Source organism: Ceratotherium simum, chromosome 22, assembly GCF_057802395.1.
Source record: "Ceratotherium simum simum isolate JZ-2026a chromosome 22, ASM5780239v1, whole genome shotgun sequence".
NCBI classification, from domain to species: Eukaryota; Metazoa; Chordata; class Mammalia; order Perissodactyla; family Rhinocerotidae; genus Ceratotherium; species Ceratotherium simum.
This window is the reverse complement of record NC_141921.1, coordinates 15513580-15538932: the sequence shown is the minus strand read 5'-3', so window position 1 is coordinate 15538932 and position 25353 is coordinate 15513580. Positions and strand designations below refer to the sequence as shown.

The 25353-nt window shown below is 49.7% G+C and overlaps 3 protein-coding genes across 17 annotated transcripts in view; 1 reads left to right on the top strand and 2 right to left on the bottom strand.

Annotated features, from left to right (window-relative positions):
- ELOVL1 (ELOVL fatty acid elongase 1) lies at positions 1 to 7894 on the bottom strand. Of its 6 annotated transcripts, none has more exons than XM_014796465.2 (8): positions 7777 to 7894; positions 2149 to 2208; positions 1784 to 1974; positions 1526 to 1606; positions 1334 to 1390; positions 1147 to 1252; positions 921 to 1057; positions 1 to 736 (listed from the first exon to the last, which is right to left on the bottom strand). In XM_014796465.2, exons 1-8 carry the CDS (start codon positions 7784 to 7786, stop codon positions 515 to 517), a joined length of 864 nt encoding a protein of 287 aa, XP_014651951.1. In that variant the 5' UTR covers positions 7787 to 7894; the 3' UTR covers positions 1 to 514. The 6 variants fall into 6 exon arrangements, with proteins under 6 accessions (XP_014651951.1, XP_087302245.1, XP_004442023.1 ...); XM_087446119.1 differs by lacking the exon at positions 7777 to 7894 and adding an exon at positions 5008 to 5163 and having other exon boundaries at positions 2149 to 2214; XM_004441966.3 differs by lacking the exon at positions 7777 to 7894 and adding an exon at positions 5001 to 5088.
- MED8 (mediator complex subunit 8) lies at positions 7783 to 23655 on the bottom strand. 5 transcript variants are annotated; one of them, XM_087446123.1, is made up of 8 exons: positions 23600 to 23654; positions 22090 to 22208; positions 21260 to 21404; positions 20591 to 20731; positions 20317 to 20398; positions 19466 to 19714; positions 18451 to 18511; positions 7783 to 7901 (listed from the first exon to the last, which is right to left on the bottom strand). In XM_087446123.1, exons 1-8 carry the CDS (start codon positions 23603 to 23605, stop codon positions 7895 to 7897), a joined length of 810 nt encoding a protein of 269 aa, XP_087302249.1. In that variant the 5' UTR covers positions 23606 to 23654; the 3' UTR covers positions 7783 to 7894. The 5 variants fall into 5 exon arrangements, with proteins under 5 accessions (XP_087302249.1, XP_087302248.1, XP_087302246.1 ...); XM_087446122.1 differs by lacking the exon at positions 7783 to 7901 and adding an exon at positions 15429 to 15585; XM_087446120.1 differs by lacking the exon at positions 7783 to 7901 and adding an exon at positions 15607 to 16142 and having other exon boundaries at positions 23600 to 23655.
- SZT2 (SZT2 subunit of KICSTOR complex) overlaps positions 19583 to 25353 on the top strand; it is a 56490-nt gene continuing 50719 nt past the window's right edge. For 5 of the 6 annotated variants that reach the window (XM_087446108.1, XM_087446111.1, XM_087446112.1 and 2 more), the window contains exons 1-2: positions 19583 to 19726; positions 23536 to 23837. In XM_087446108.1, the coding sequence (XP_087302234.1) occupies positions 23811 to 23837 (27 nt within the window). In that variant the 5' untranslated portion in view covers positions 19583 to 19726; positions 23536 to 23810. Of the gene's footprint in view, positions 19727 to 23535; positions 24111 to 25353 lie in introns of all 6 variants that reach the window. The other variant, XM_087446109.1, reaches the window with a different exon arrangement.

The window sequence follows — 25353 nt, the reverse complement described above, 5'->3', positions numbered from 1 at the left end:
TGTTTTCCTGTCACTTTTAATGAAGACATAAGTGAGTGAGCAGCCTCCACAGGCTGTATTCCCCAGGCCCCTCACCCACCCTGACCTTTGGCCAAGAAGCTTCTGCTTCAGTGTGGGTGGAGAAGGAGGGAGCCTGAGTCCACAGTGACAGATTATTGCTGACCTCTTTAGTGTGAGGAAAAAGGCCACAAGACCCTGGTCGGGGCCAGCCCTGAGTGCTCCTCTCCCAAGTTTAAGGCAGGGAGGGGGAAGTAAGTGTCCAGCCCTTTTGGCCCCCAGCTCTGGAATGGCAGAGGGCAATGAGGCCACGTCCCTGGGGCTGGCCGGGAGGAGTGGGTGAGGAACGGAAGCAGTGGTCCCTGTGTACCAGCTGTGGGGAGGGGAGGGCCTGTCCCCTGCTCAGTCCTGACCACATAAGCCCTGGTCACAGGTGTAGGTGGGGAGGACACTGACGGATGCTGCCCAAGGTGCAGTCCTGAGGCACTTAGGTGGGCGCCTAGCTAGGCCATGTTGCTCAGTTGGCCTTGACCTTGGCGGTACCTGGAACTCCATTTTGCTGAAGTGCACGTGGCAGCCGCTTGCCTTTGGTGTAAGAGTGATACCAGAAATTGGAGAATAGCACGAAGAAGATGGTGCCATACATCCAGATGAGGTGGATGATGACTGGGTACTGGTAGTTACAGCTGGGCATGAAGTAGTACTGGGAGATGTGCAGTGAGACCAGGACAAACTGGATCTAGGATAGAGAAAGGCAAGGGTCAGAGGGAACAGTGAGAGGACTGGACGGGGAGAGGATGTAGAGAAAGAGACTGACGTTGAGTGGGGAGGGATGGGGTCAAAGGTGAGGTAGGCTGACTAAAGCTAGGATCCAGACTAAGAACGCTGGGGGAATTGTTATAGGCCAGGCCCAGGCTCCTCACCAGCTGGATGGCTGTCATATGTTTCTTCCACCAAAGGTAGGGCTGAGCCACAGGGCCGATGGCAGACAATCCATAGTACAGGTACATGATGACATGCACAGAGGAGTTTATCATGGCGTGGAAAGAGCCCATTCCTCCTGTGAGTGGACAATGAACAGGGTCAGGAGAGTTGAGCCTCTGGTCCCCAGTGCCTGCCCCTCTTTCCCCAGTGGCCTTCACCACTCACCTGGGGCAATTTTGACCCCCCACCACCAGCTCCAGGGAAGCACCGAGTGGTGGAAGACATGTAGGAAGGTCACCTGTCCATCTTTTTTCCGGAGAATAAAGATCACCTGAGAGAAGAGTTGGGGGAAGGGGGTTCAGAGCCAGGGTCTCTCCTTTCTCCCCACAAGTTCTCACATATAACTACTCACCGTGTCCATCAGCTCAATGAACTTGGAGAAGAGGAAGAGCCAGGCCACCCGAACCATCTGCAAGAAGCCGGGGCAGCCTTAGGACCCACACACTACTCCAAGAGCCTCCCTAAACTGGCTCATGAGCACAGGTCACACCCAAACTGCTCCTATCCCCAGGTTGCTTATGACCCAGCCCCCGCGCCTACTTACCCTCAGTGCCTCTGGGTTGTTGGAATAGTCTACAGGGTCACAGCGCCAGGTGTAGGTACTCAGCCAGCCAGACATCAGGAACTAGGAAGGCGTGTGGATTAGACCACCAGAGTACCCTCCCTCCCCCCAGTCCCTCCCGTTTTCTAGCTGAAGACATGGATCTGAGCCACTCTGTAAAGAAGATGCCATGCTCTGGCCCTAAGGCCCTCCTCTTATCCTGCTGGCAAGAATGAAAGCCTAGGCATGCCAGGGGCACACCTCATAGACGATGTAGAGGGAGAGGGCCACCAGTGAGAAGTTGTAGACAATCATGAAGCTGCGGAGCTGGAAGGGCTTCCGATTGGCCATGATTCGAGGTCCAAGTGAGAGAACGAAGTACACGTAGGTCAGGAGGATGGAGGTCATTAGCAGGGGAGACCCCATTAGAGGGTAATCCTGGATCCGGGGATCTGTGAATAAGGGTCAGAAAGGTCATAGGGTAAAAACGGTCCCCACCAGGTGTACAGATATGAGGTCAGGTCACAAAGGGTCAAGGGGTTCATACGGACCCTCTATTAGGAGACAGCCCCAGATCCAGGGATCTCAGGGCAGGAGGGAGGAAGGGCTGGTGGACAGCATCTTACCTGCACACTTCATCATCTCCTGGTACAAGGTCACAACAGCCTCCATCCTGGCTAAGGACTCTGGTGAAGTATGGAGGGTGGGTGTCAGACGGGGCCAACTGCACCTCCCCCATCCCACCCCTGAGCCACAGACAGGACACAGACCAGACAGACAACTCCTGATGCCTCATTGCAGAAAGGACAGAACAGTGAGAGGAAGGAATTGCTGGGGACTAGGGGTAGGAGGAGGCAGTTTGGCAGGGGCATCAGCTTTCCACGCATCCTGCTTGCCTGGGAAGGGCTCTTACGCCCTTCCTCTCCACACCTTACTTTCCTCTCCTCACTCTCTGCTCCTCTCCAGAGGATTCTACTTCCTGACCTCCCCTCCCCTCTTCCTCCACAAGAGAACACTCAAGTTCTGGTCTCTTTCCGGAGAGTCTTACCTCTCACCAATAGGGAACTCATCCCCAGAATGAACTGCTTCTCTCTTCCTCGCCAAAGTCTCTCACCTCTCCAGCTCTGGGTCTTTCTTCTCTCCAGGGATCCTCCCCTTCAACCTCTGCCGTCCCCTTTCAAGATGCTCATCTCACCTCCCAGTCCCTTCTATCCCCAGAATGAACTGCTTCTCTCTTCTTCGCCAAAGTCTCTCACCTCTCCAGCTCTGGGTCTTTCTTCTCTCCAGGGATCCTCCCCTTCAACCTCTGCCGCCCCCTTTCAGATGCTCATCTCACCTCCCAGTCCCTTCTATCTCTTCCAGGACTCTCATCTTCCCAGCGTCCCTCTTCTCCCCTGCAGGGACTCTCACCTCCTGGTTCCTCCTGTCTCTTCCTCCTCTCCCCTGCTGGGACACTCCCTAGGGCTCTCCCCTGCCCTCCTGGCCTCTCACCTCCAGCCTCTCTTAGCCTCTCCTGTCTCCTCTCCTCTCCAGAGCTCTCGCCTCGCCCTTCCTCTTGAGGAGCCTGGCTCTTTGAGACTCCTGCCCTGGCGGCTCCACCTGTCTGACTAGATCTGGCAGCAGCCCCGCCCTCTGCCCGCCCCTGCTGCACTGCGCATGGGGTGGAGGGTGGGTCTAGGCCACAGGTCAGTGCCTGGAGAAGCAGGACCCACCAGGATTGAGAAAGCCAAGGAAAGCCCAGGACTCACCACCCACCCACCCTGGACCAGCCAGGTGAGCTAAATAAGGTTAGGGTTTGAGCCAGAAACCTCCCGGGGGCTCCAGCCCCAGGCCTAGCCTTGGCCCAAAGAGAACTGCTGAAAACCCACACACAGCATGCTCTCCTAAACTAGCCATCAATTCTCAGTCTGTCCTACTTCAGAATGGGTATAATCACCCTTCTGAAGCTCCCAGGGAGGGGCAGGGAAGGCAGTGGCATGTGAGGCGGTGGGGAGTGCGAGAGGTCTCAGGAATCTTCCCCTCCCTCAGGGAGGGGTCCTAATGAGCTAGGCCCTCTCCCCTTTAGAGCCTGAAGGAATGTCGGGGGAGGGCTCCCAGGGACACAAAGCCTTGGCCCAGACCAAGGAGAGCCTGGGACTCTGAGACAGTCCCAGGGGGACAAGGCATTCTCCAAGCAGCCGGGGCAGCAGATGCTCTGCAAGCTGCCTGCACTCTAGTCTGCTGGTTCCCTCTATCAGAGAACAACCTGTGCAGGTACTAAGTGAAGAACACACCTTCTGACTCAACCCCCGAGGCTGCGCTCGCGCCCCTCACACACTCCCTGGGCACACGTCTCACAGATGCTCCCCCGACCTCCACTGGCAACCCACAACTGCCCCACCATGGTCAGGCCCCAAGTCCTCCCAGACACACACACACCTGCCTCTGACATAGGTCCCCACACCCCAACGACAAACTCACCAATGGCTAGCACATAGATGTACACACAGAGCCCACAGACCTCCTGCTGGCAACAACTGCCCTCCTCTGACACACCACCCAAACAAGCCTCCATGGACTTTGACATGCATAGTTTCTAACGCTCAGACCTGCTCCTAACTACATTCACACCAGCAAACACACCCAAAACCCTCACACAGCCTCCTTTACAGGTCCTGCATCACCATGTGTAAAATCCTTATGCTCACACGCTCAGCTCCACACACAGACTTACTCACACATATGTGAGTCACAGATAAATGTGGTCACATACATAAACTCACACAGCCCACTTAGAGGTGAATGAACAGAAAATCACACACACCTGCTCCCTGTCATGCATACAGATCTCTCCACGGATGACAATCATCATTCATTCATTCACAACCAGATTTTTGTCGGCTGCCTATTCTGCAGTAGGGCCTACCCGGTGTAGGCATGTGCTCTAACACACGGTTCCTCCCTGACCCACGTGAGTTTGCCAGCTTGTTATCTCTCCAGCTCTCTCTCAACCACCACCCCCAAGTTCACCCTCCTCTCCCCCACACTCCACACACGCATGCACCCTGGAGGTCAGGAGTGGCTCAAGGCTTTTGGAAAGGACCTCTCCCCAAGCTTGAGGAGAATCTGGGTGTGTCCCCGGTAGGGAACTCAGTCCGGTCCTTTCTTCCTTTAAGATGGATGGAAGGGAAAAGGAGACAGGCAAAGGAAGGGGGAGGGGACGGGAGGAGGGAAGAGAAGGGCACCAAGGGGAGGAGGGGGTAAGAGGTAGAGAGGGGTTAAGACCAGGAGGTGGTGGAGGAAGGCCTAGGTTTAAGCAAATGGGGGCTAGCGCCGGGAGGGAGGCTGCTGGAGAGGGCCAGCCCCAGAGAGCTGGGACCTCCCACCCTCTCCCCAGGAACAGCCTCGCCCACAGCCTGGGCAGGGCAGGGCAGGGCCAGGCCAGGCAGGCAGGGGGCCCAGGCACGTGGAGAGCCCGCCATGGAAGGTCCAGACTCACCAGTGGGGGGCCAGGCAGGCAGTAGTGGAGGGCTCGGAGGGAGCAGGGCCAGAGACAAGTCCCCGGGGCCAGCCTGCCTGCCACTTCCTCATCTGCTGGGCCGACTTTCTGTCACCAGAGGAGGAGGGGGCGGTCCGGGTGGGGGGCGCCTGCTGATTGGGCAGCCGCTGAGGCAGGAGGGGCCGTCCAGCCCGGACTCAGCTCGGCTGGAGGGGCGGGAGCAGGGCGGGCCGCCAGATCACAGGGCAGGAAGCACGCCCAGTCTTGACTCCCCACCCCTTCCCTCGGCATCTCTCAGCCCGCCTCTGTCAGGTCGCCGCAGCCTGGCCGTGGCCCTGGCCCTGTCTGACATTCAGCCCCTGAATGGCCTCATTCTGGGCCCTCTGGTGCTTAATCCACCAACCAACACCACCAACACATCTTCTGTTTGTGGCAGGCCCACCCAGTTTAGGACCCTGGGAAAATCCAGGGCTCAGCCCTTCCTTCAAAGAGCTCCCTCTCAGGAGGGTGAGACCGGAGGGGTGGGCAAGAGGCAGTATGTGTGTGCTAAGGGCGGACTTCGGGTAGCACGGAGGTCTCAGGTGCAGGGAGCAGGGCATGGAAGCCCTCTCTACAAGCCTATAAACTGGATGAGCCCTAGCATTAGGAGCTGCTGAGACGATTTCGTGGAATGGAGGTGGGAGAATACAAGTCGCCTGGGGCAGGAACACTGCATGAAGCACCAGGGTAAACTGGACTTCAAGGCAGGGAAAGGGAAAAAGAGGAAGTGAAGCTGGCTGTGGCTCAAAGGAGCAGGTCTTGAAGGCCAAATAGGGCAGTTTGATTTTATTCTGGAAGCAGAGGAGAAACAGTGAAGGTTTTTGAGAAGGCTACAATCAGGCTTGTATTATCAAATACTTATTGACAACCTACCATGTGTAAGCCTGTGTTAAGTGCTGGTGACACATCAGTGAAGAAGGCAGACGCTGCCCCTGCGTGGGGTTTACTGTCCAGCTGAATCACTTCACTCTGGCAGCCAGTGTGATGAGGGTATTGGAGGGAGATTCAAATGAGAGATAACAGTCTGACCTAAGAAGGTTTGGAAACTGATGGGATTGGAAAGGCCGACACTGGAAATTTCCCTGAGGCAGTCGGACTCTCGATATGTACTTAGCTGTCTACCTGGCTTCCTGCACTCTCCCCTTCCCACTCCACACACTCACCAACTAAATGGAACTACTCGGGGTGAGGACAAAGTTTTAGAGAAATGAAATCTGTATCTCCAGCCGCTCCTGGAACAGTGCTTTGCATATAATGATCCAATAACTGCTTATAGGATTGGATGGGGTAAATGGGGACAGAATTAGGGTTCACAAGAGGCGGTCATCTGGGAGAAGTAATATGTTCATAAATGGTGGGATGTAGCTATGCGGAAGCTGAGTCTTAGCGGTAAGAGGTCAGAGCCAAAGTGCAGCTAGATCCAGCCCATTAGTACCTGCCCTTGAAAGGAAATGGCAAAAGAACTCAACTATTCAAAAGGCTCCAGGGCCGGACCCATGGCTTAGCGGTTAAGTGCGTGCGCTCTGCTGCTGGCGGCCCGGGTTCGGATCCCGGGCGCGCACCGACGCACTGCTTCTCCGGCCTCATGGCCGCGTCTCACATACAGCAACTAGAAGGCTGTGCAACTATGACATACAACTATCTACTGGGGCTTTGGGGGAATAAATAAATAAATTAAAAATTAAAAAAAAAAAAGCTCCAACTTCTTAGCACTGTACACTAAGGCCTACCTGATCTGGCCCTCAGCCTCCCGTTCTACCTGTTCTATCCTCCTGGGCCACATCCTATGCTTTAACTGTTCCCCAAGAACTCAGCATCTTTCATACCCACACCCTTCCAAGCCTTGTCCCCTGGCTCAACACAAGGTACCAGCTCTCCCAGGCAGTAAATCTCTCCCTCCCCTCGCTCCCACAGTCTTACTGCCATGCAATTATCTGTAACCCCCCTCATTATAAGTTCCTCTCAGCGGCAGCCATGTTTTAGTTGTCTGTCTCTAGCATCTGGCCCATTGTCTGGCTCATTTGACCCCCCATAATGTGTGTTGAGTGAATATTAGAGTGAAGGAGACAATGTGAGAAAGGGAAGAGAGGTCAAGGGACGCAGAGTCAAGTGGGGAGGACAGTAAGGATTCAAAAGCCTTTCTGCTTCACTTGGGGTGGCAGTATCCATTGAGGCAATAAATATTTATTGAAAGCCTAATGTGTTCCAGATATACTTGAGCAACTTTGGGTCACACCTGACTCCAAAGGCCTGAGTTTACATCTTCTAGTTAGTACCTGTGTGACCTTATGTAATCTCTATAAAATGGGAACAACAACAGTACCTATCTCATAAATTGTTGTGAAGACTAAAGGAGATAACCCACATAAAGTACTTAGCACTGTTTCTATCTCAACATTTCACAGACCAGGTGGGAAGCAATCCATATATCAAGAAGGTATATACTTGTATGTAGATTCATGAGCATTCATTTAACAAATATTTCCTAAATGCTTACTGTGTGCAAAGCACTGTTCTGAGAGCACTACCAGGGGTTTTGGATTAAGTGTACTTCCAGAGACGAACAAGAGCTGAACAAAGCAGACTATTATAGATGATGAAACAGTCCCAGAGTTCAGACACAGTAGAGATCAGGAACTTCAACTACATATTCACCTGGAACACACTGGCAAATGACCATAGCAAGTCCTCAACAAACGTTTACTGACTACAGGAATGATCATGCCCAAAGACTCACTTCGTTCCATTCTTGTCCCAGTCCTGGGGGAAAGCGTCTTCAAATGTCTGACATGGACCACCTAGCCCCAAGTCCCACCAAGTGGCATCTCCATGGCCCTGGGGTTCCTGCAAAATACTCATAGTCTAGAGGAGAAGACAGACATATAAATTAACAATTATAGTAGCATGTGATGAGTATTACCATAGAGATAAACTCAGAGGGTTATGAAAGCACTGACGGGGTACCTTTCCCCAGGGTGGGGGTTAGTTCTTGAAATAAGAACTAACACAGAATAAGAACACAGAAATAACACCCAAGCTGACCCTTAAAGGACACTTTCTAGAAGGCAGGGAAATGCATTCTAGGCAGAGGGAAGCATGTGTATAAAGGCATACAAGCAAGAAATGTGGGAACTCTAGGTAGTTTGGTGTGGCTCCAGCTCAGACAGCATATGGGTAAGGGAGAAACATCCAACAATAGGCAAGATTCAGTTTATGAAGAGCCCTCTACGCCATGGTAAGAAGTTTGGATTTTATTCCATTTATCTTTTTCATCCCTGGCTGTAACACAAGAATCACCTGTGGAGCTTTTAAAATATCAGTGCCTAGCTCTCACCTCCAGATTGATTCTAATGGTTGGTTTTAATGGGAAGAGGCCTGAGCATGTTTCTGTGCTGTGTGGAAGGAGACAACGGGATTCAGCATACACATGGAGGGATTAGCCTTTGACATGGAGGATTAGCCTTAGGGAGAACACCTCACAGATTGAAATGTACAGAAAAGAACGGTAAGTTTGTCAGTGGACTGGGAGGAAATGGGACCGTTTGGGACCTTAAGTGAAGCTAGGTGGAAGGCCTTGGAGGGAAGAGGGTTCAGTGAAGGCTACCTACACCTGGGGCAGGCTGATAAAGTGGAGAAACTGAAGGGGTTCAGGAACTCACAGTCTTGATAAGGATGAAGGCCAGGTGTGGCCGGGAAAGACTACCCACTCCAACAGCCAAAATTCCCCCTCCTTCATGGAGCCTGCCTGACTAACGGGAAGTGAGGTGACAACTTCCCCTGGATCCCACCCTGCCTGACTCACTCCTCACTCAGTGCTCTCCAAGGGGCCCTTCTCCATCCCCTTTCCCCAGAAGATAAACCCCTGATTTACTTTCTCCAAAGGTTCACTCTGAAAACCACCATCTGTAGGTGGTGTCAGAGTTGTCATCCAACAACTCTATAGGTTGTCATCCAACAACTCTATTGCCACGATTATTTGAGGCTTTACATGTTTCAGCAGGCAAATTAAAGGGAAATGGGATCAAAGAAGCAGAAATGACAATGAGGAAAAAATGGGAAAAGGTATGCCTGTATGTGTGTGAGTGGGTGGGTGAGTGAGCAGGCAGAACAGCAGAGGGAACTGAGTATGGGAGACGTGGCGGAATCAGCTAAGGATGATAGAACTGAGGGTCCCGGCTGAGGAACAACAGAGTGGCAGGTAGAGATGGAAGCAGCCTCCTGGGGGCTGTGTCAAGCTTCTCCCTTCCCCATCCCGTAAAGGACAAAGGGTACTTTCTACACAGCACCCACACAGAGGAGTTGAGGGGAGGGATGAGTCCGTGAGGAGAGCGGAGTGAGGATGAGGGTGAAGGGTTTGTCAGTTAATCATTTGGCATGTCCCTGGGCCTTAGCCAGGTAGCTAGTGTCCTCTGCCTAAGGCTGGGACCTTGGCTGAAGAAACTGGGGTGGGAAAAACATCCAGCTGGCAGAAGCGAGAGACGGCATGCAAACACTCACCATATCACCCAGAATTGGGGGGGTTTTCCTAGACCCCTGAGAGGTCAGGGACAGAGTCTGATCCGTCCATGGGCAGCCAATGCCAATACTATGGATATCATTCAGTGTTCGGTGAACTGAACCAAAGAAACTCAGGTAGGGGGAGAGGGTGTGATAGAACCTACAGGAAGAGCTCTGGAGAGGGAAAAGGGGAGGCTTTTGGTTAGAGGACAAACGAGGGGAGGTTGTCAAGATGGAGGAGAGTTATTAGCAAGATCTGGAAGATGCGTGAGAAGGGCCAAAAGGGGAAAAGAGGAAACTTAGCTTACTCTTCAATATTCTTTCTAGCAAGCCTGGTGCCAGTTGCTTTCCATACGCTCTTATGGTTCAGTCCTGTAAGGTAAGTACTATTATCACCACTTAACAGAGGAAAAGAATGGAATCAGAAAGGGTGAAGGATTTTCTCCAAGTCACACAGCAAGTAAGGTGGAAGCAACACAGGTGTTCCAGGCTGAGGAAAAAGTGTGGACAAAAGGATGGACGTAGGAAAGCAGAGGACAGGTGTAGGGAATTGCAAGTGATTCTGTTTGGCGAAAGGATACGGTGAATGACGTTCATATGCTAGAAGGTTAAAGAGTAGGTTGGCCCCAAGTCATGAAGTGTTTTGAATGAAAGAATGAGGAGGTTTGTTTGTATTGGGGTGGCCCTGAAGATGTTTAAAAAAGGGGTTGGTATGATACCCATTGTTCTTTATCACGAAAAACCTGGGACAGTGAGGCACATTATTAAGAGAAAAGCAGAGGCAGGGAGGCCAGTTCAGGGGCACAGGTGTGACACAGTGAAGGCCTGACCTAAAGCAACAGGAGTGAGAAGGAAGAAAAGGGGAGAGAGCAGAGAGGACCGAGAATTGACAGCAAGGTTGTCAGGCTGGCTAATTCGGTGGAGCAGGATGGAGGAAACAAATGCAGTTTGGGACATCCTGAGTTTGAGGTAAGATGGCACATTCCCCAGGCAATCTGAAACACAGTACTGTAAGTTTAGGAGAAAGGATGGGGTTCGAGGAAAAAATGGGAGGATTCTCTGTAGAGAGACGACACCACATGAAGTGGACTGTGGTAGCTCCAGTTTTAGTGTCTTCAGACACTTTCCCATCCCCCTGCTTTCATTTCCATTAAGGAATTCCTGCCCCACTCCATTGGCCCATTAATCACGGTGTTCTTCCAACTTCCCCCAATCCAAGCTCCTAATGGCACAGAATCCAAGCAAGAACATCCAGAGTTCTTCCACAACACAGGCTATACTGCTGCAGAGTGGACAAATGCAGAGACAGAGAGCCCAGACAACACTGGAGCCCCCGAGCCCGCCTAGAGCCAGTCACCCTTCAATGCCGCATCCGCATTTGGGTCCCCCTTTTTTAATTTTGGTTAAGCTGGTTTAATTGTAATGTGTTGCAGTCAAAACAGTCTAATATACCATGTGATATAAAAGAGATTGCTCAGGAGAGAGAAGAGGAAGAACAGTAGTTAGCATTTGAGGGCTGACTATATGCCTGAAGGGCCTTGTATGCCATTCTAAGAAGCTTGGACTTTATCCTGTAGAATATTAAGAGCTACTTAAAGGTTTAAGTTTAATTTTAAATATGCTCAGTTGAAGGGACCCTTTTCAGGTCGGTGTTATAATCTCATTTTACAAAGGTGGAAACGGAGGTTCTTGGAAGTGAAGTAACTTGCCTAAGATCACTCAATGAATAAGTGTCCAGGTGAGGTATAATGTAAGAGTGGTCAAGTCTACAGGGGAGGAGGTGGTAAAGGCTTTACAGGAGTAGGTGACACTGGAAGGATGATTTGTTCACTAGGTGAACAAGGGGGTTGGAGCAGGAAAAAGGAGGGCCGAACATATGTAAGCCATGGAGGTGGAGACAGCGCCTGACCCCAGGTATTGGCTACAGCTGAGAGTACTGACGTTAGTGGCAAGAACGGTGGAGCTGCCATGACCAAACAAGGCCCAAGGACTGACGGTGAGTGTGAAGGGAAGGGAGGCAAGCATGGAGCTCTGGTTTGTGACACTCAGTGAATCACACACAGCTACCCACGAAGACCTGAGCCCAGACCTAGTGAGCATGGACAAAGGAGGAGAGAATGCATCACAACTGCACAGAGAGACCTGTGAGTGGTGAAGGCCCCCTTTAGGGACAGAATGGAGGCAGCCTGTGGAACTGAGTCTTTAGCTGGTTTGGACAGGGAAGAGATACAGTTTAGAAGGGATGAAAAAAACATTTCAGGTGAGGGAGCTCCTCATTTGGTCTCAAATCCAAATAATACAATTTAAGAGATCAAACTGGCCTTTAATGGAAGAGTATAGGTGACAACTAAGTGGGAGAAAGAAAATTCACAAAACTAGATTCGAAAATGACTTATCACATCAGGCAAGCCAATGTAAAAATGTTCCAGTGCCCACTTTGCACGAGGTGCTCAGGAGAGGTTGGTTAATCACTGATTAAGCAACAATTACTGATGGCAGAGTTCTAGACACTACCTTGAGCATAGTTAATGTTTACTGAGCTTCTCCTATTGTTAGGCACTATTTTAAGCACTTTGTAAGTAGTAACCTATGTAAATTTCAGAGCAACCCTATGAAATAGCCATTATTATTATCATATCTAGGAATAAGGAAACTGAGGCACAGAGAGGCAAATTAACTTGCTCAAGGCCACACAACTAGTAAGTGGCATGGCTCGGATTTGAACCCAGGCAGTCTGGCATCAGAACCTGCTCTTTTAACCAAAATGCCACAGTATACTATCTCTCCAAAGTCAACTAAATCATAATGATAATGACAATAGTAACAGCTACCATTTATAGTGTTTGTGATGGGCCAGATGCTATAGTATGCCAGACACACACCTTTCCTGCCAAAGATCACACAGGTCTCAGGTAGAAGAATTCAAACCCTGACAGTTCAGGGTGCTTGAACTTGAGAGACAATAAAGGGCAGGAGGAGATAGAGTAAGTTTGTACAAGGTACAGATGTGGAGCATAAAAGGGGGGTACAGATGTGGAGCATAAAAGGGGGGTAATTGACCTGACCTGGTGGGAGTGGCACTGAATTGTGGACAGACCGGGTTTTCAGAAAGCTTCACAGAGAAGTGACTATTGAGCTGAATTTTGAAAGATGATTTGAGTATTCATCTGACAGAAGGACGGGGCAAAGTGTTCCGTGCAGAGGGAATAGTGGGAGTAAAGGAATGGAGGCCAAAGTCTGTCACATTTAGGAAACTTCAAGCAGTTTGTATGGCTTGGGAAGAGAATGGGTGGCAGGACAACATAGAAAATAAGTCAGGAGAAGTCAGGGGACTAGATTACACAGAATCTTACTTGCCTTTCCAGAAAATTTGAGCTATTTTTCAAACTTTTCCAATGAAGTAAATAACGGCAAAAAGAAAAGAAATAAACATCCCCAGGGAATCTGGTGGCTTAGTCTGAAGCCCTTCAGACTAGTAGGAATTCTTTGAAGCTATTTTCTCTTAATAATGCAAGCACAATAATTTTGCATTCTATATTTCAATTACTTACACACAAGTAAAATGGGCGTCCCAGGATGATTTTATCCCATGACTTTCAGCATGCCTGGCACATTGCCCCTGCCCCGGTTTGAGAAACATGGGGAGGGAACTATCAAAAGGATTTTTTTTTTTTGCTGGGAAAGATTCGCCCTGAGCTGACATCTGTTGCCAATCTTCCTCTTTCTCTCTTTTTTCGCTCCTCATAGCCCCAGTACATAGTTGTATACTCTAGTTTTAAGTCCTTCTAGTTCTTCAGTGTGAGCCACTGCCATGGCATGGCTACTGACAGACGGGTGGTGTGGTTCCATGCCCGGGAACAACACCCAGGCCCCCGAAGCAGAGTATGCCAAACTGTAACCATTAGGCCATCAGGGCTGGCTCTATCAAAAGCATTTTAATCAAGAGAGTAATGTGATCACACCTGCAGTTTAGAACAATCCACCTGGCAGCTACAGGGAAGATGAGTCAGAGGGGGCAAGACTGAAGACTGGAGTCTGAACAATACTTTTAGGGTGAGAAGCCCAGGGCCTACACACAGGGCATTGGGGAGACAGAACTGACAGGATTTGGTTTCTCACTGTGTACAGGAGGCTGGGACACAGAGGCAGAAGAGTTCAGGATGGCTTCCACAGACCTGGCTTAGGTCAGACTCAGGAAACTAGAAAAGAAACAGGTTTTGAGGGAAGGATGATTAGATTTGGACGTTCAGAACCTGAGGTACCTGTGGACCATACAGGCAGGGATGCCCCATAGGCATCTGCAGCTTGGCAAAGAGGTCTGGGCTGAAAACAAAACTTAAGTTTGAGTTATGTACCCAAAAGTGGTGGTCACAGAGACAGCAGGTAGAAGAAGAAGAAAAGAGGGCTAAGGACAGAGTCCTGGGGAATAACAACATCCAAGAAGCAAGCAGAGGGACAGAAGGCCAACAGCTGCAGAGAAGGAATGGTCCGAGAGGCAGGAGCCAAGCGGCAGCAAAGGAAGTGGTCAGAACCGTTCAACACTGTGGAGATCAAGGAATATGAGGATTGCAAAAACTCCGGATTTAGCCATTAGGGCAACAGTGATCTCTGATAGAGCAGTTCCAGAGAAATGGTGGAAGCAGATGCCCAACTGCGGGGCTGAAGAGTCAATGGGAGGTATGGAAAAAGGGACAGTGACTGTAAGCTCTTTATTTCAAGAGTGTGGCTGTGAGTCAGTGAGTGGGGATGTGGGGTCAAGAAGGATTAACATGGAAGTGACACTAAAAGGACACCAACCAGGGCCATGTAAAGGGTGCAGCCCAGAGAAATTAGTAAAAAGAACAAGGATGGTCTACACGTGGGGGTGTGGACAAGAAAAAATGAAGAATCAAAATGACCACAAACTAGGAAAATTAGGGTGAGAACAAGGGAAAGCAGTGGACTGGCAGAGGGAAAGTAGGAAGGGGACAGCCCAGGGCTCTTGGATTAGATTTAGAAGGGAGGGTTATCATCACATGGAGAAAGGACAACTTACTGCTCGTGCTGGAGAAGTCTCCCTGCTACATATATCTTGCCCAGGGGAGGAGAAGGATGCCTAAGAGTGGGAAGGAGACTGCTGACAGACAAAACATATATCTCTCTGGTAACTTACCACCTTTTTGATGAGTTTTCACAAGAGAACTAGGGAAACCTGGAAAACAATTTTAAGCAAGTGGTCTAAGGGATGCTGGCATGTTACGTTGCAGGTGACAGACGGAATTTTTGGAACAGTTTGTAGGGGTCTGAGGGATTTGGGGACTGATCTAGGAAAAATGTGGCCTATTTTAGATAACATAGTCATGCAATGAGGAAAATGAAAAAATGCCTGGTGACAAATAGGCTTGAGAATCATTGCCAGAGACTTGAAAGCTAGGAAGGATCACTGGATCACCTGGTGAGAAAACCGAAGCCCAGGGAAGTAGGTGTCTTGTCCATAATGCATTGGGGAAGCTGCCATGTCCAAATGGTAGGTGACATCTTGAGAGCATGCGAACTCAGCAAGAGACCATAATAGAGATCCCAGATCTGCCTCAGTGACACACAGGAGCTCAAGAACAGAAAGAGAGGGAAGTTAAAGAAAATAAGAGAGGAAGTCTGTCCTGTGGGAGAAAACACATGCTGAAGTGATAGGGTGCTACGACAGCCCTATCAGATAGGTTGGAGAGTTTGCCTTCTGTTCCAGTTAGAAAGCCCTGTCTGCAGGGTGGCAAATATTTTCCAAGTGTCAGCCCCTGTGTTTAGAGGCGGTCAGGCCTGAGCCACATCGAGCCTCCATAGGTTGGTACAGTGAACCCTCAGGACTGAACCAAAAACGGAACACAGCCCCTGGCCCTACTCCTGGCCCACTGATAAACTTCAACAGGCTATCCCCCCAAATCTGGAACTGATGAAAGAAAATGTACATCCATTAGTAGTTTCTCTGGACAGTGATCAGGAGTTGACCCAGGGTGGGCGTTTGGAAGGATTCAGCCTCCGTCCTGCCTGGTGCTGGGATCAGCTCACACGGCTCCTGTGTCCACAGAGCACAGAGAATACATTGTCCATAAGGAGGATTATTCTCTACAAGAAGTTCAGACAAAGGGAGAGGTTGTTCCCAGCTGCCTGGGGGAGGTGAGAAGGGGGTGGGAAAAGGGACCAGCCTTGTACTAGGGCATTCCTGCAGCGTTCAGCTTCTTCCCTTTGACAGCAGGACAAGAGATGGGCAATACACCCCCTCCACCTCAGTCCAAATGCCAGGACCCATTATGGAGTTGGAAGGAGCACTTAGCTATAATCTATCTATCTTGACTGTTTCCCAAGGAAGTACGAGGTTAAGTGATGTCAGATAGCTAGGTAGGGCAGCAACAGACACCAGAATGGGAGGAGAATGGGGTGACTGGGAAAATGAGCAAAAGCGAGGTTCAACGAGGACCGAATCCCAGCCTCAGGGCAGAGCCGGAGAGGGAAAGGTCCTAGGCAGTGGGCATCATGCTGACGTTGATTCAGTAAGCTTCAGCCTTCAGCAGGATGAATTCTGTGCTGCAGTAAGATCTTGAGGTTTCACCGCTGCTGCTGCTGCTTTCTCTACTGAGACATAAACCCGGGAGACAGTGACCTAATCTCATTCTCCAGGGGCCCCAAGAGTAGGAAAAAGCACAGTCCCCAGGTAAAACAGAGCAGTCAGAAACTGAGGAATACTACCACAGTGGAGCAAGAGAGCAATCTTCTGCAAATCCTAAATCTGAACTAGTAAGCAGGTCATGTCCTCTTCCTCAAAGGAAACTCCACATATATTCCCTCTTGAGGGAATGAGGGTGTTAGGGGTGGGAGATACTCTCCATTGAGGCATTTACTGGGTTGTATGGGCCCCAAAGTTGGCAACGCTACATAGGATTGTGTACTCCTGAGGACTGGAAGGTTGGAAATGAGAGCATGTGCTCCCAGAGTGAAGAACATAGAGATACAAGTGCCTCCAGAGTAAGGAGTGTTTGCCTAAGGGCACAAGATGTAGGGGAGGTCCTGCTTATGTTTCTGTTGGGGCGAGAGGACATTTCCACTCTGGGAGGACAAGGAATCCATTTCACATAGTATGGTGGGAACGAAGTCAGTATTAGCCTGGGACGACAACTGGAAGTGTCTTTCAATAGGAGGGAATCTTTTGGTGAAAGAAAGGACAGCAGTCACCAAAAGATGCTCCACACAGTTTGAACTCTATCCAATATGAAAGCTGGCTTTGACATTTCCAGTGGGAAGGGAAGAGATAAGAAGATAAACAACACTTGAGTGGGCTGAGAGCAGTAAGGCCGGACTGTTGAAGTGAGGGAAAGGTCTGGTATTGCCTCAGAGCTGATGACAAGACTCCCTGTGCTGTTGTGTGCTACGGTCAGTGAGCTTTGTGCATACTACTTATTGTCTTGATGGCACAGGACTGGATGTGACATCTGGGACCACTTTTCCAGTCCTTTGCTGCCACAGCCTGGCAGAATTCTGCCTGGCACTGAACAAATGCTGAAGTACTAGTGTGTGTGACAGAAGAGAACAGAAAAAAGGCAGCTGGAAGGGATGAGCAGACCCTTCTCAAACCTCTCAGGACTTTTAGATCAAAGATAATCAAAGATAATAAAACTTTTTATGGAGAACAAATTAGAATTGCCTTGCAGCACCCTTGAAACTCTCTGATCCCTATACAGCTCTCACATAAATTGCTGCCAGATAACCCTGATACAGTGGCCATCAATTCAAATAACTTTATTCAAAGAAACCCTTTGGTCCACTTCTGCTGACTCAACCCCTGCCCTTGCCCACAAAGGAGCACTAAGAAAGGCAGCTTAGGCTGAAGACTCAAACTCGCTCTGCTCTTCAGCTTTATAAAAGCAGGCAAAGGTACTGGGGACTACCCCCTCCCACCATCAATCTGGATCTCATCTGAGCCACACAGGCTCAGTGGACTAGAGGAAAGCCATCCTGGCTGGAGTCCAGGACACAGGCACTATTATAAGGACAACCAAACCTTGATGAAAGACAGTGTGAGGTGCAATTTCACCCTCCCTCCAAAATAAGAAAAATGAGTCCAGGGAAGAAGGGGCTTTTTCATGTGCTAAGAAGAACCCTTTCTCACACAGTCTTGTCTGGTAGAGCCACTTCCTGAGGAAGCCCCCAACTAGTGGGCCTTCGACATCTTCCTTCATGTGTATGGGGGTGGGTAAAGGAGAGGGGACTTTGTGACTGTTTTCCATGTTAAGAGCTGAACTGGCTTCTCAGAAGATGGAGAGTACAGCAGGCCCAAGCTTCACTAGGCTGCAAGTGGACAGTCTGTCCCATCCCAAAAGCCTTGTCACCTTCAGCATGGAGAGATAACCATACTGGAACCTGGGCAGGAGGGCCTGCAGAGACAGGGTGCCCTAAGAACATAGAGGCTGCCACCATTTCTGGCAGCACAAAATAAGTACAGGCATTCAAGCAGAGCTGAGCGGTCCATGATCTTGTGTCCACCAGCTCACCACTGACATGAGGCGGTATCAGATCAGGGTAAGTTCTAGATAGAGGACTGAAGAGGGCAGTAGGGAGAAGTGGCTGTAAAAACTATCATTTATTGAATACCCATTATTTCATATACTGTGCTAAGTGTTTTACATTCTTTTTCTCATTTTAATCCTCACAACAACCCTATGAGGTAGGTATTATCACCATTTATAAACAAGAAAACAGGCTCAGAAAAATTAGGTCACTTGCCCAAGGTCACACAGCTAGGCAGCGGTGGAGCTGGGACAGGTCTGCTGCTGAAAGCCCATGTTCTTTTTATTGTACCCCTCTAGGTCAGGGTTGGGCAAAAGGCAATTTCACTGCCCAACTCTGCAAAAAGCTTCTGGGAGTGGAGGTTGCTGGCCACACTCACCGCTGGTAGGGGTGCATTGAAGCCGACTTGATGTTGGTTTTTATTCCACTTGGCATTTTCCCTAAAAGGAACATGAAGAAAGACACCTGATGCATGGTAAGACTTTCATGATAACGCAGAAATTTGGTCTCAGGTTCCCTTCTGCCACCTTCTCTATCATTTCAGAACCTCTGTGGCATCTGACCCTGGATGGCAAGGATCTGAGGTGTGGTTCTTCATACACCTCTCCCTCAAGGTGTCTAGGAGGAAAGGGGTGACACAGGGGAATAGTGGGAGGTGTCAGAACACACCCCAGCAGTCTCCTGGAAAAGACAGCTAAACCTGTGTGACGCCCATTTAATGTCAAAGGTAAAAGAGTACTATGTTCTCTCTTATTTTAATTGTCCCTTTACCTAGACAGCTTGGAAGAAAACATCTCTTCTAGCTGCTTGCATCTGAACTCCTCCAGACTGTTCTCATAATTACTAAAACTGAGCAGGAGAGACAGGATCAGAGAAAAGAATACAAGTCGCGCTGGGAAACTTGCCTGCTTGTCAATTCCCAATGTACCTACCAAATGGTCTTTTTTTTTTTTTTTTGTGAGGAAGATCAGCCCTGAGCTAACATCTGCCAATCCTCCACTTTTTTTGCTGAGGAAGACTGGCCCTGGACTAACATCCGTGCCCATCTTCCTCCACCAAATGGTCTTAATTCAAGTCTGACCATTGGTTTCTCTAAGAAAAGACACTGACAACATACCTAATATCCAGAGTAAATGGGACAGAAGGGTAGTTGAGACAGAAGTCTGAGATGGGGGTGGAAGGCAAGAGCAGTCTCTGCTACTCAAAGTTATTCCTTGTTCTCTGGTGCCTGTTACAGAGTCTCAAATGAGATTTTTACTCCTAAAAATTGTTTTCTGGGTCACAGTCCAAAGGAGAAAATCTCTAGCTCTGGGGAGAATGGAGGCCCAGATACTCCAGCTTATTCCCCCTTCCTTGCTCAAGGTGTGCCACCACGTCAATCCCTGCCACCTTACCTGGTTGACCTGCTTGGGCCATTTGCACCCCACTGAGCATTGGCTGCTGCTGGCTTGGAGCTCCTGTCATCTGCACCTGCTGTAAGCCTGAGGCTCCTGCAAGGATTGTCCCAGCTCCTGGCTGACCTGGTTGGCTAGGACCACTGCTGCCTGACGGTCTCCAATTAGACAGCCCCTTCCCGAAGGCAACAGCTGCCACCAAGGCATTGGTGTCTGCAGGGTTAAAGGTCTGCTTGTTCGGCCGGAGACCTGAAGAAAAAGGTAAGTGGGGACCCTGACCCTCTGGCCCTGGAACCAAGCAGCAGGAAGACCAGAATGAGTACCAGGGCTTGGAGTTCTGATTTCAGCAGCATCCAGACTCCTTGGCAGCACAGAGGAAGAGCCAGAGGACCCTCACACCTATCTCAGAATTCTACCTTCTTTTTTTTTTTAAGGAAGATTGGCCCTGAGCTAACATCTGTTGCCAATCTTCCTCTTTTTTTTCCCTCCCCAAAGCCCCAGTACGTAGTTGTATATCCTAGTTGTAAGTCCTTCTAGTTCTTCTATGTGGGACGATGCCTCAGCAAGGCTTGATGAGCAGTGAGTATGTCCACGCCCAAGATCCGAACCGGCGAACCCCCGGCCACTGGAGTAGAATGCGCGAAATTAACCACTACGCCACAGGGCCTGCCCCCTCCCTTCTCATTTTGCTCATTTTCTCCACCTGCTCCAGGGCTGTCCTTAAATACAAAAGGCTAACAGAATGGAGGCATACTCTTATGTCCTTGCTTCACTACTAACAAAACCACCACTCCTGTTCCAAGGAGCTTATCCTTCTTTCTTTCTCCATTTTGCCACCAATCCCTGCATACCTCCACTCTCTGATTCTCGTTCCTCTTTGCTGATTTTCTCCAGAAGGTTTGAGCACATTTTATTCAAGCTCTGGATCTGCTTCTGTAACACATAAATTTGTGCAGAGATTAGGGCAAACAAAAAATGATCATGGGGAAGTTTATTCCTTGTGCTCTTCCAGGGGCAACTTAGGTATAACCAACTGTGCATCCCTACCAGACAGGAATGGTAATGCCTAGCTTCTCATGATGGGACTTGCGGGTGGGGGGCAGCAGGGCAGTGACTCAGTCCAACCTGAGCTGCATCAGCACCGATGCGGGCAGCATCTGTTGTCAGTTGCTTCTCTTGCTCTTCAACCTCAGGGTCAGGCTTGGTTCTCAGGTGGTCAGGAACCACCTCATGGCTGAAGACAGGCACTCGTCCTTCAGTCTGCCGCTGTAACACACAGATTTTATTGATCCTACTATGCACTCCAAGAAGATTCAATCTGGCCTGCTATATAGTTTCTTCCACAGGCAAACACTGCATTTTCAGGGAAAACACAACCTGAGACTTATAATATCTAGCTTCCTAGGACACTATTCTCCTCACTCCATCCTTTATTTCTGTCTCCTCACACCTCTGTCTCTACCAGACCTGGGGGCAAACTCTCTCTACCACATTTTAATCTAAGAGTGAAATAGACAAAGTCACAAAGGAACATACTTTTTGCTAGAGATAGGGGTTGGAGGAGAAAGGTCTTTGCCTTGGTGACACAGGCCTCAGGTTAATTCACCACTATTTGGGAGTGGCTCCCCCAACTCCAGAAGGACAAAAAGCAAGGCCTCCAAAATGCAGCTCTTGCTTCTTATTGTCACACACTACTCCACATTCAGAACTTCTAGAATAACCAACCAACAACTGTGCTCTGAGTCCTCATCTAAGAACTTAATTCCCCAAGTTGTACCCTTCTCCTCCTCTTACCATGAGATCTTCATCTCGGTCTGGGGACAACACCAGAGGGATGATGACCTGGTTACGGAAGAGTGGTGTCTTTTCATGCTTCAAGACCTTGTTCAGAGTGTTCAACTGTCCAGAGAGCAAGGCAAAGCTGTCCAGGACAGAGGGCCTGGTGGTGGTAAGAGGGTGTCAGAATGTTCCCAGTAAAGCAGCCTAAAAGGGGTCCTTCAGACTAGGAATACCCAGACTCACCCCAAAAAGATTCATAGCCCTGTGGCTGGGCTGGGCAGGAACCAGATTGGCTCACAGGGATTACGTGGTTAGGAAAGAGGGACACGCTTCAGTTTCTGACATAGATGGAGAAAAAAGGCAGGTCATTATTTGAATGGGGTGAGGAACAGTGGCAAAATAGGAACCATGGCTACACTGTTATCACTAAAAATTCAGAAACTGGGTAAAAGCCTCCTTTCTAGCCTGGAAATAGGATCCACACTCTCCGAGTAGGTGGACCTAAAAGACTCAGCACCATCTATGCCAAGAAATCCAATATGAATACTGTATTCCTACTATAGTGGGAGGATACACTGAGGGAGGACCTCCTCCTAGAAAAGTCAAAGGGTGAGAATCAAAAGCTAGAAAGAACCTGGGTTGGCAAACTGGGCACCTCTCTACTTCCTTGCAGTGGAGGCCCTAAGCCAAACTCCACTTGTTATATGTTGGGAAACCCAGTTCTTTCCAAACAAAAAAATAGTTGCTAACTGATAAATGGTTACATCACTGGAGATGTCCTATCCACCAAGAGTCCTGGCTCCCCACTCATGGAGCCCTCCCCAGCTTGCTCTGGCAACCCTTACCAGGTCAGCCGGTCATACTCGTTCTCCAACTTGTAAATGAAACCTCCCAGTGAGTTCTTCAGATCAGCCACTTGGCTCAGCAGTGCATCTAACGATGCTTCAAGCTGCTTCTCCTCCCTCTGCACCAATAGGAATAGGTTGGTTACCCAGACGGGTGTGAGTATGACACACACAGAGGAAGGCTGAAATGCCAGGATGACAGTGTGCAACATCAGTCAAGTAACACAGGATCTTGTTGGCATAGAAGAGACAGGTTTTTGTCTATCTTTGGTATTTGGGTTATAGACAGCATCAACCCTTAGACCTTTAAACCCATTCACATGACATCAATTCCTCCTGCCAACTGATTCCTTTCTTGCATCATCTCCTAATCCATGCCTGGTTTTTCTCTGTATTAGGTACTAGTCTCTCTCACTGAGAAATTTTCACGAGACCTAATGCCTTGGATTTATTATCTTTTGCATATCTCTGCAGCATATGTACTCCAGCTTCCTCTGTTCTAGAACTTGCCTTGTGAACCTGGCTGTTCTTGCCAATGACACAATCTCTGGGAAATCTGCCTATACATGAAGGTTTCTCTGAATACCAGCCTTGCACCACCACCTCTCCCCTCTTCATTTGCCCTCAGCATCTGGTGTTACAACCTCCTCCTTGATGAATTAATCTGCACTCATTTTATCTCTGTGCCAATATTCCTGTGCCCCTCTCACAAGCTTTGTCAACCTATAATCGTTTACTGACAGACTACCAGTGCAAGAAATTAAGACTGGTTTCTTGCACCACTACCAGCTGCAAGAAACTAAGTGACAAATGAAAGACAAAAAAATGCACATGGTCCTAAACACTAGACAAACAATTTTAAATGCTGGGGGGGGGTCTGCGACGCATTTCCTTCCCGTTTATGGTCTCCAGTTTTACTTCATTTCCTCATCCTTAACAACTATCAGGCACAGGTTGGGAAGAATGATGCAAAACCGTCTTGCAAACTCGCCAACGTGTAGAACAGGAGCCTTGATCCTTGGTTCCGCCCATGGCCTCAGATTATAATTACCTTAGCTTTCGGCCACCGCGGTCCCACAATTCTTTCACTCTTCGGGCTTCCCTCCAATTACAGATGCCCTGTTATGTCTGCATCCAACAGCGTCCATCCAACAGCCTAGGCCGGGGCCTGAGCCAGCCCATCAGTTCCCCGAGCCGTCTGCCTTGGATTGCATCTCAACCTTCCCAAATTACAACCTGATCCTTTCCCACACTCCAGCAAGTCAGTGCTGCCTCCTCCCTCCCAACCTCGCCGCATCTCTGTCTCCTGCCAGCCGGGCTCCACCCCATCTCTCATCCGCGTCTCTCCCTCTCCAGTCAGCGTCGCCCCGCATCCCGCGTTCCCTCATCCGTCAGCTGCGGGCTCTGCTCCCTCCTCTCAGCCCCAACTCCTCACTCTCTCCTCAGCCAGCCCACTCTCGGTCCGGTTATCCGAAGCCAGATAGCGGTCAAGAGCCCCGACCAGGCTCACCTGCATTGCGGCGGCAGTGGCGGCGGCGGCGACTTCCTCTTCCGGTTTCCAAGTCAGCCAGCCACTCGGAGAGGGCGTCGTCCACCAATCAGAAAACTCAGAAGTCGGCCCTCGCACTCATTTCTGGTTCCGGTCGGGAGCGCGGTAGCCGGGTCAGGGGTCACGAGTGGAACGTCTTTTCTGGCCCCGGCCGGCGCGGGAGGGCTGTGTGATGGCCTCGGAGCGCCCGGAGCCGGAGGTGAGAGGCGGGCGGGCGCAGCGCTGGGCCCCGAGATCCGAGGGGGAGGATCAGGCGGCCAGCGCGGCCCTGGCCTCCTCTGGGTCTGGGTGAGGCCGGGCCGCGTAGCCGGGCCCTGGACCGGCCCAGCCCCGAAGGCCGGACCGTTGAACCTGCTCCCCGCAGTCCGCACTGTCCTCAGGGGCTAGAGAAACTTCGTCGCTTTGTTTTGTTTACTGAAATTTTATCCACGTCGCTGACTTGAGGGCTCTCGGATTCTTTGACCTAATAATGGTATTAACAAAACCTGTGTTTTGACTTTCTGTTGCAGTTTCAGTGGGCAGCACGGCATTAGACTGACTTTGCCGTTTTCTGCATTTCTTCACACTGGAATTCCATAAATAGCATGAATTAATTTAGTTCTAGCGCTCATGCTTTTGGAAAGCAGCTTTGGTGTCGTGAAAAGACGTTTGACTGGGAGTGAAACCTTGATCCAGTATTGGTGCTGCCGTTTAGCAATCTGTGCGACTTCGGGCAAGTCTTGACTTCCCCGATCCTGTTCCCTTCTTCGTAAAATACCTACGTTATGGTGTGTTGTGAGGATCACATGTATTAAACCAGAAAATGCATAGGAGGTATCTGTAAAGCGCTAAGGACCATGCAAGGAGCTTTGTATACTACATTGTGTTATTCAAACTTGTGCAAGGAAGGTGGCAATATCCACTCTCGTTTACAGATAAAACTGAAAAGTGAGAGAGGTTAAGTACCTTACCCAAGTGCTACTCAGTTGGAGAGTAGCCGAGTTTTGGAGTTAGAAGATCCGAGCATAAAATCTTAGATTTGGAAAGAACGACTCACTAGGAAAGGTGCCCAGTGTTATAAAAGAAGATTTAAGTAGATGGGAAGGATGAGGATGTGTATAACGACACAAATAGTAGTCGTTACTTAACGCTATCACATGCCAGGCACCTTCTAAGCACTTTACCAATATCAACTAATGCTCTCAACCCTATGAAGTAGACACTATTATCATCCTCATTTTTCAGTTGAGGAAACGGAGGCACAGAGATGTTAAGAGTAACTTGGGGCCGGCCCAGTGGCGCAAGCAGTTGAGTGCACGTGCCCCGCTTCGGTGTCCCGGGGTTCTCACAGGTTCAGATCCCCAGCACCACGGGTGCACTGCTTGTCAAGCCATGCTGTAGCGGCGTCCCACGTAAAGTAGAGGAAGATAGGCGCGGATGTTAGCTCAGGGCCAACCTTCCTCAGCGAAAAAAAGGAGGATTGGCATCGGATGTTAGCTCAGGGCTGATCTTCCTCACAAAAAAAAACATGTTAAGAGTAACAAGTTACACAGCTAATAAGTAGTAGAGCTAGGACTCCAAAACAGGTGGTCTGCTCCAGATCTTGTATTCTTAACCATAATGTTTATAGTATAAATAAAAAACTAGCCACAGGATGGTAAATCTCCAGTCCATTAGGATTTGGTGTGATGAGACCCGGGATTGAATATGGCTGTAGGAAACTGCCGTATTTAAAG

Coding starts and splice junctions, on each gene's coding strand:
- MED8 (XM_087446120.1), bottom strand. Junction 20,399..20,590: donor TCGGTGCTGATGCAGCTCAG/GTTGGACTGAGT, acceptor TATGTGTTACAG/AAGCAGATCCAGAGCTTGAA. Junction 16,143..18,450: donor TCAATGCACCCCTACCAGCG/GTGAGTGTGGCC, acceptor TTTATGTCTCAG/TAGAGAAAGCAGCAGCAGCA.
- ELOVL1 (XM_087446116.1), bottom strand. CDS start 4,088: ATGTCAAAGTCCATGGAGGCTTGTTTGGGTGGTGTGTCAGAGGAGGGC. Junction 1,607..1,783: donor CCCTCTACATCGTCTATGAG/GTGTGCCCCTGG, acceptor ACGCCTTCCTAG/TTCCTGATGTCTGGCTGGCT. Junction 1,253..1,333: donor TCATTGAGCTGATGGACACG/GTGAGTAGTTAT, acceptor CTCTTCTCTCAG/GTGATCTTTATTCTCCGGAA.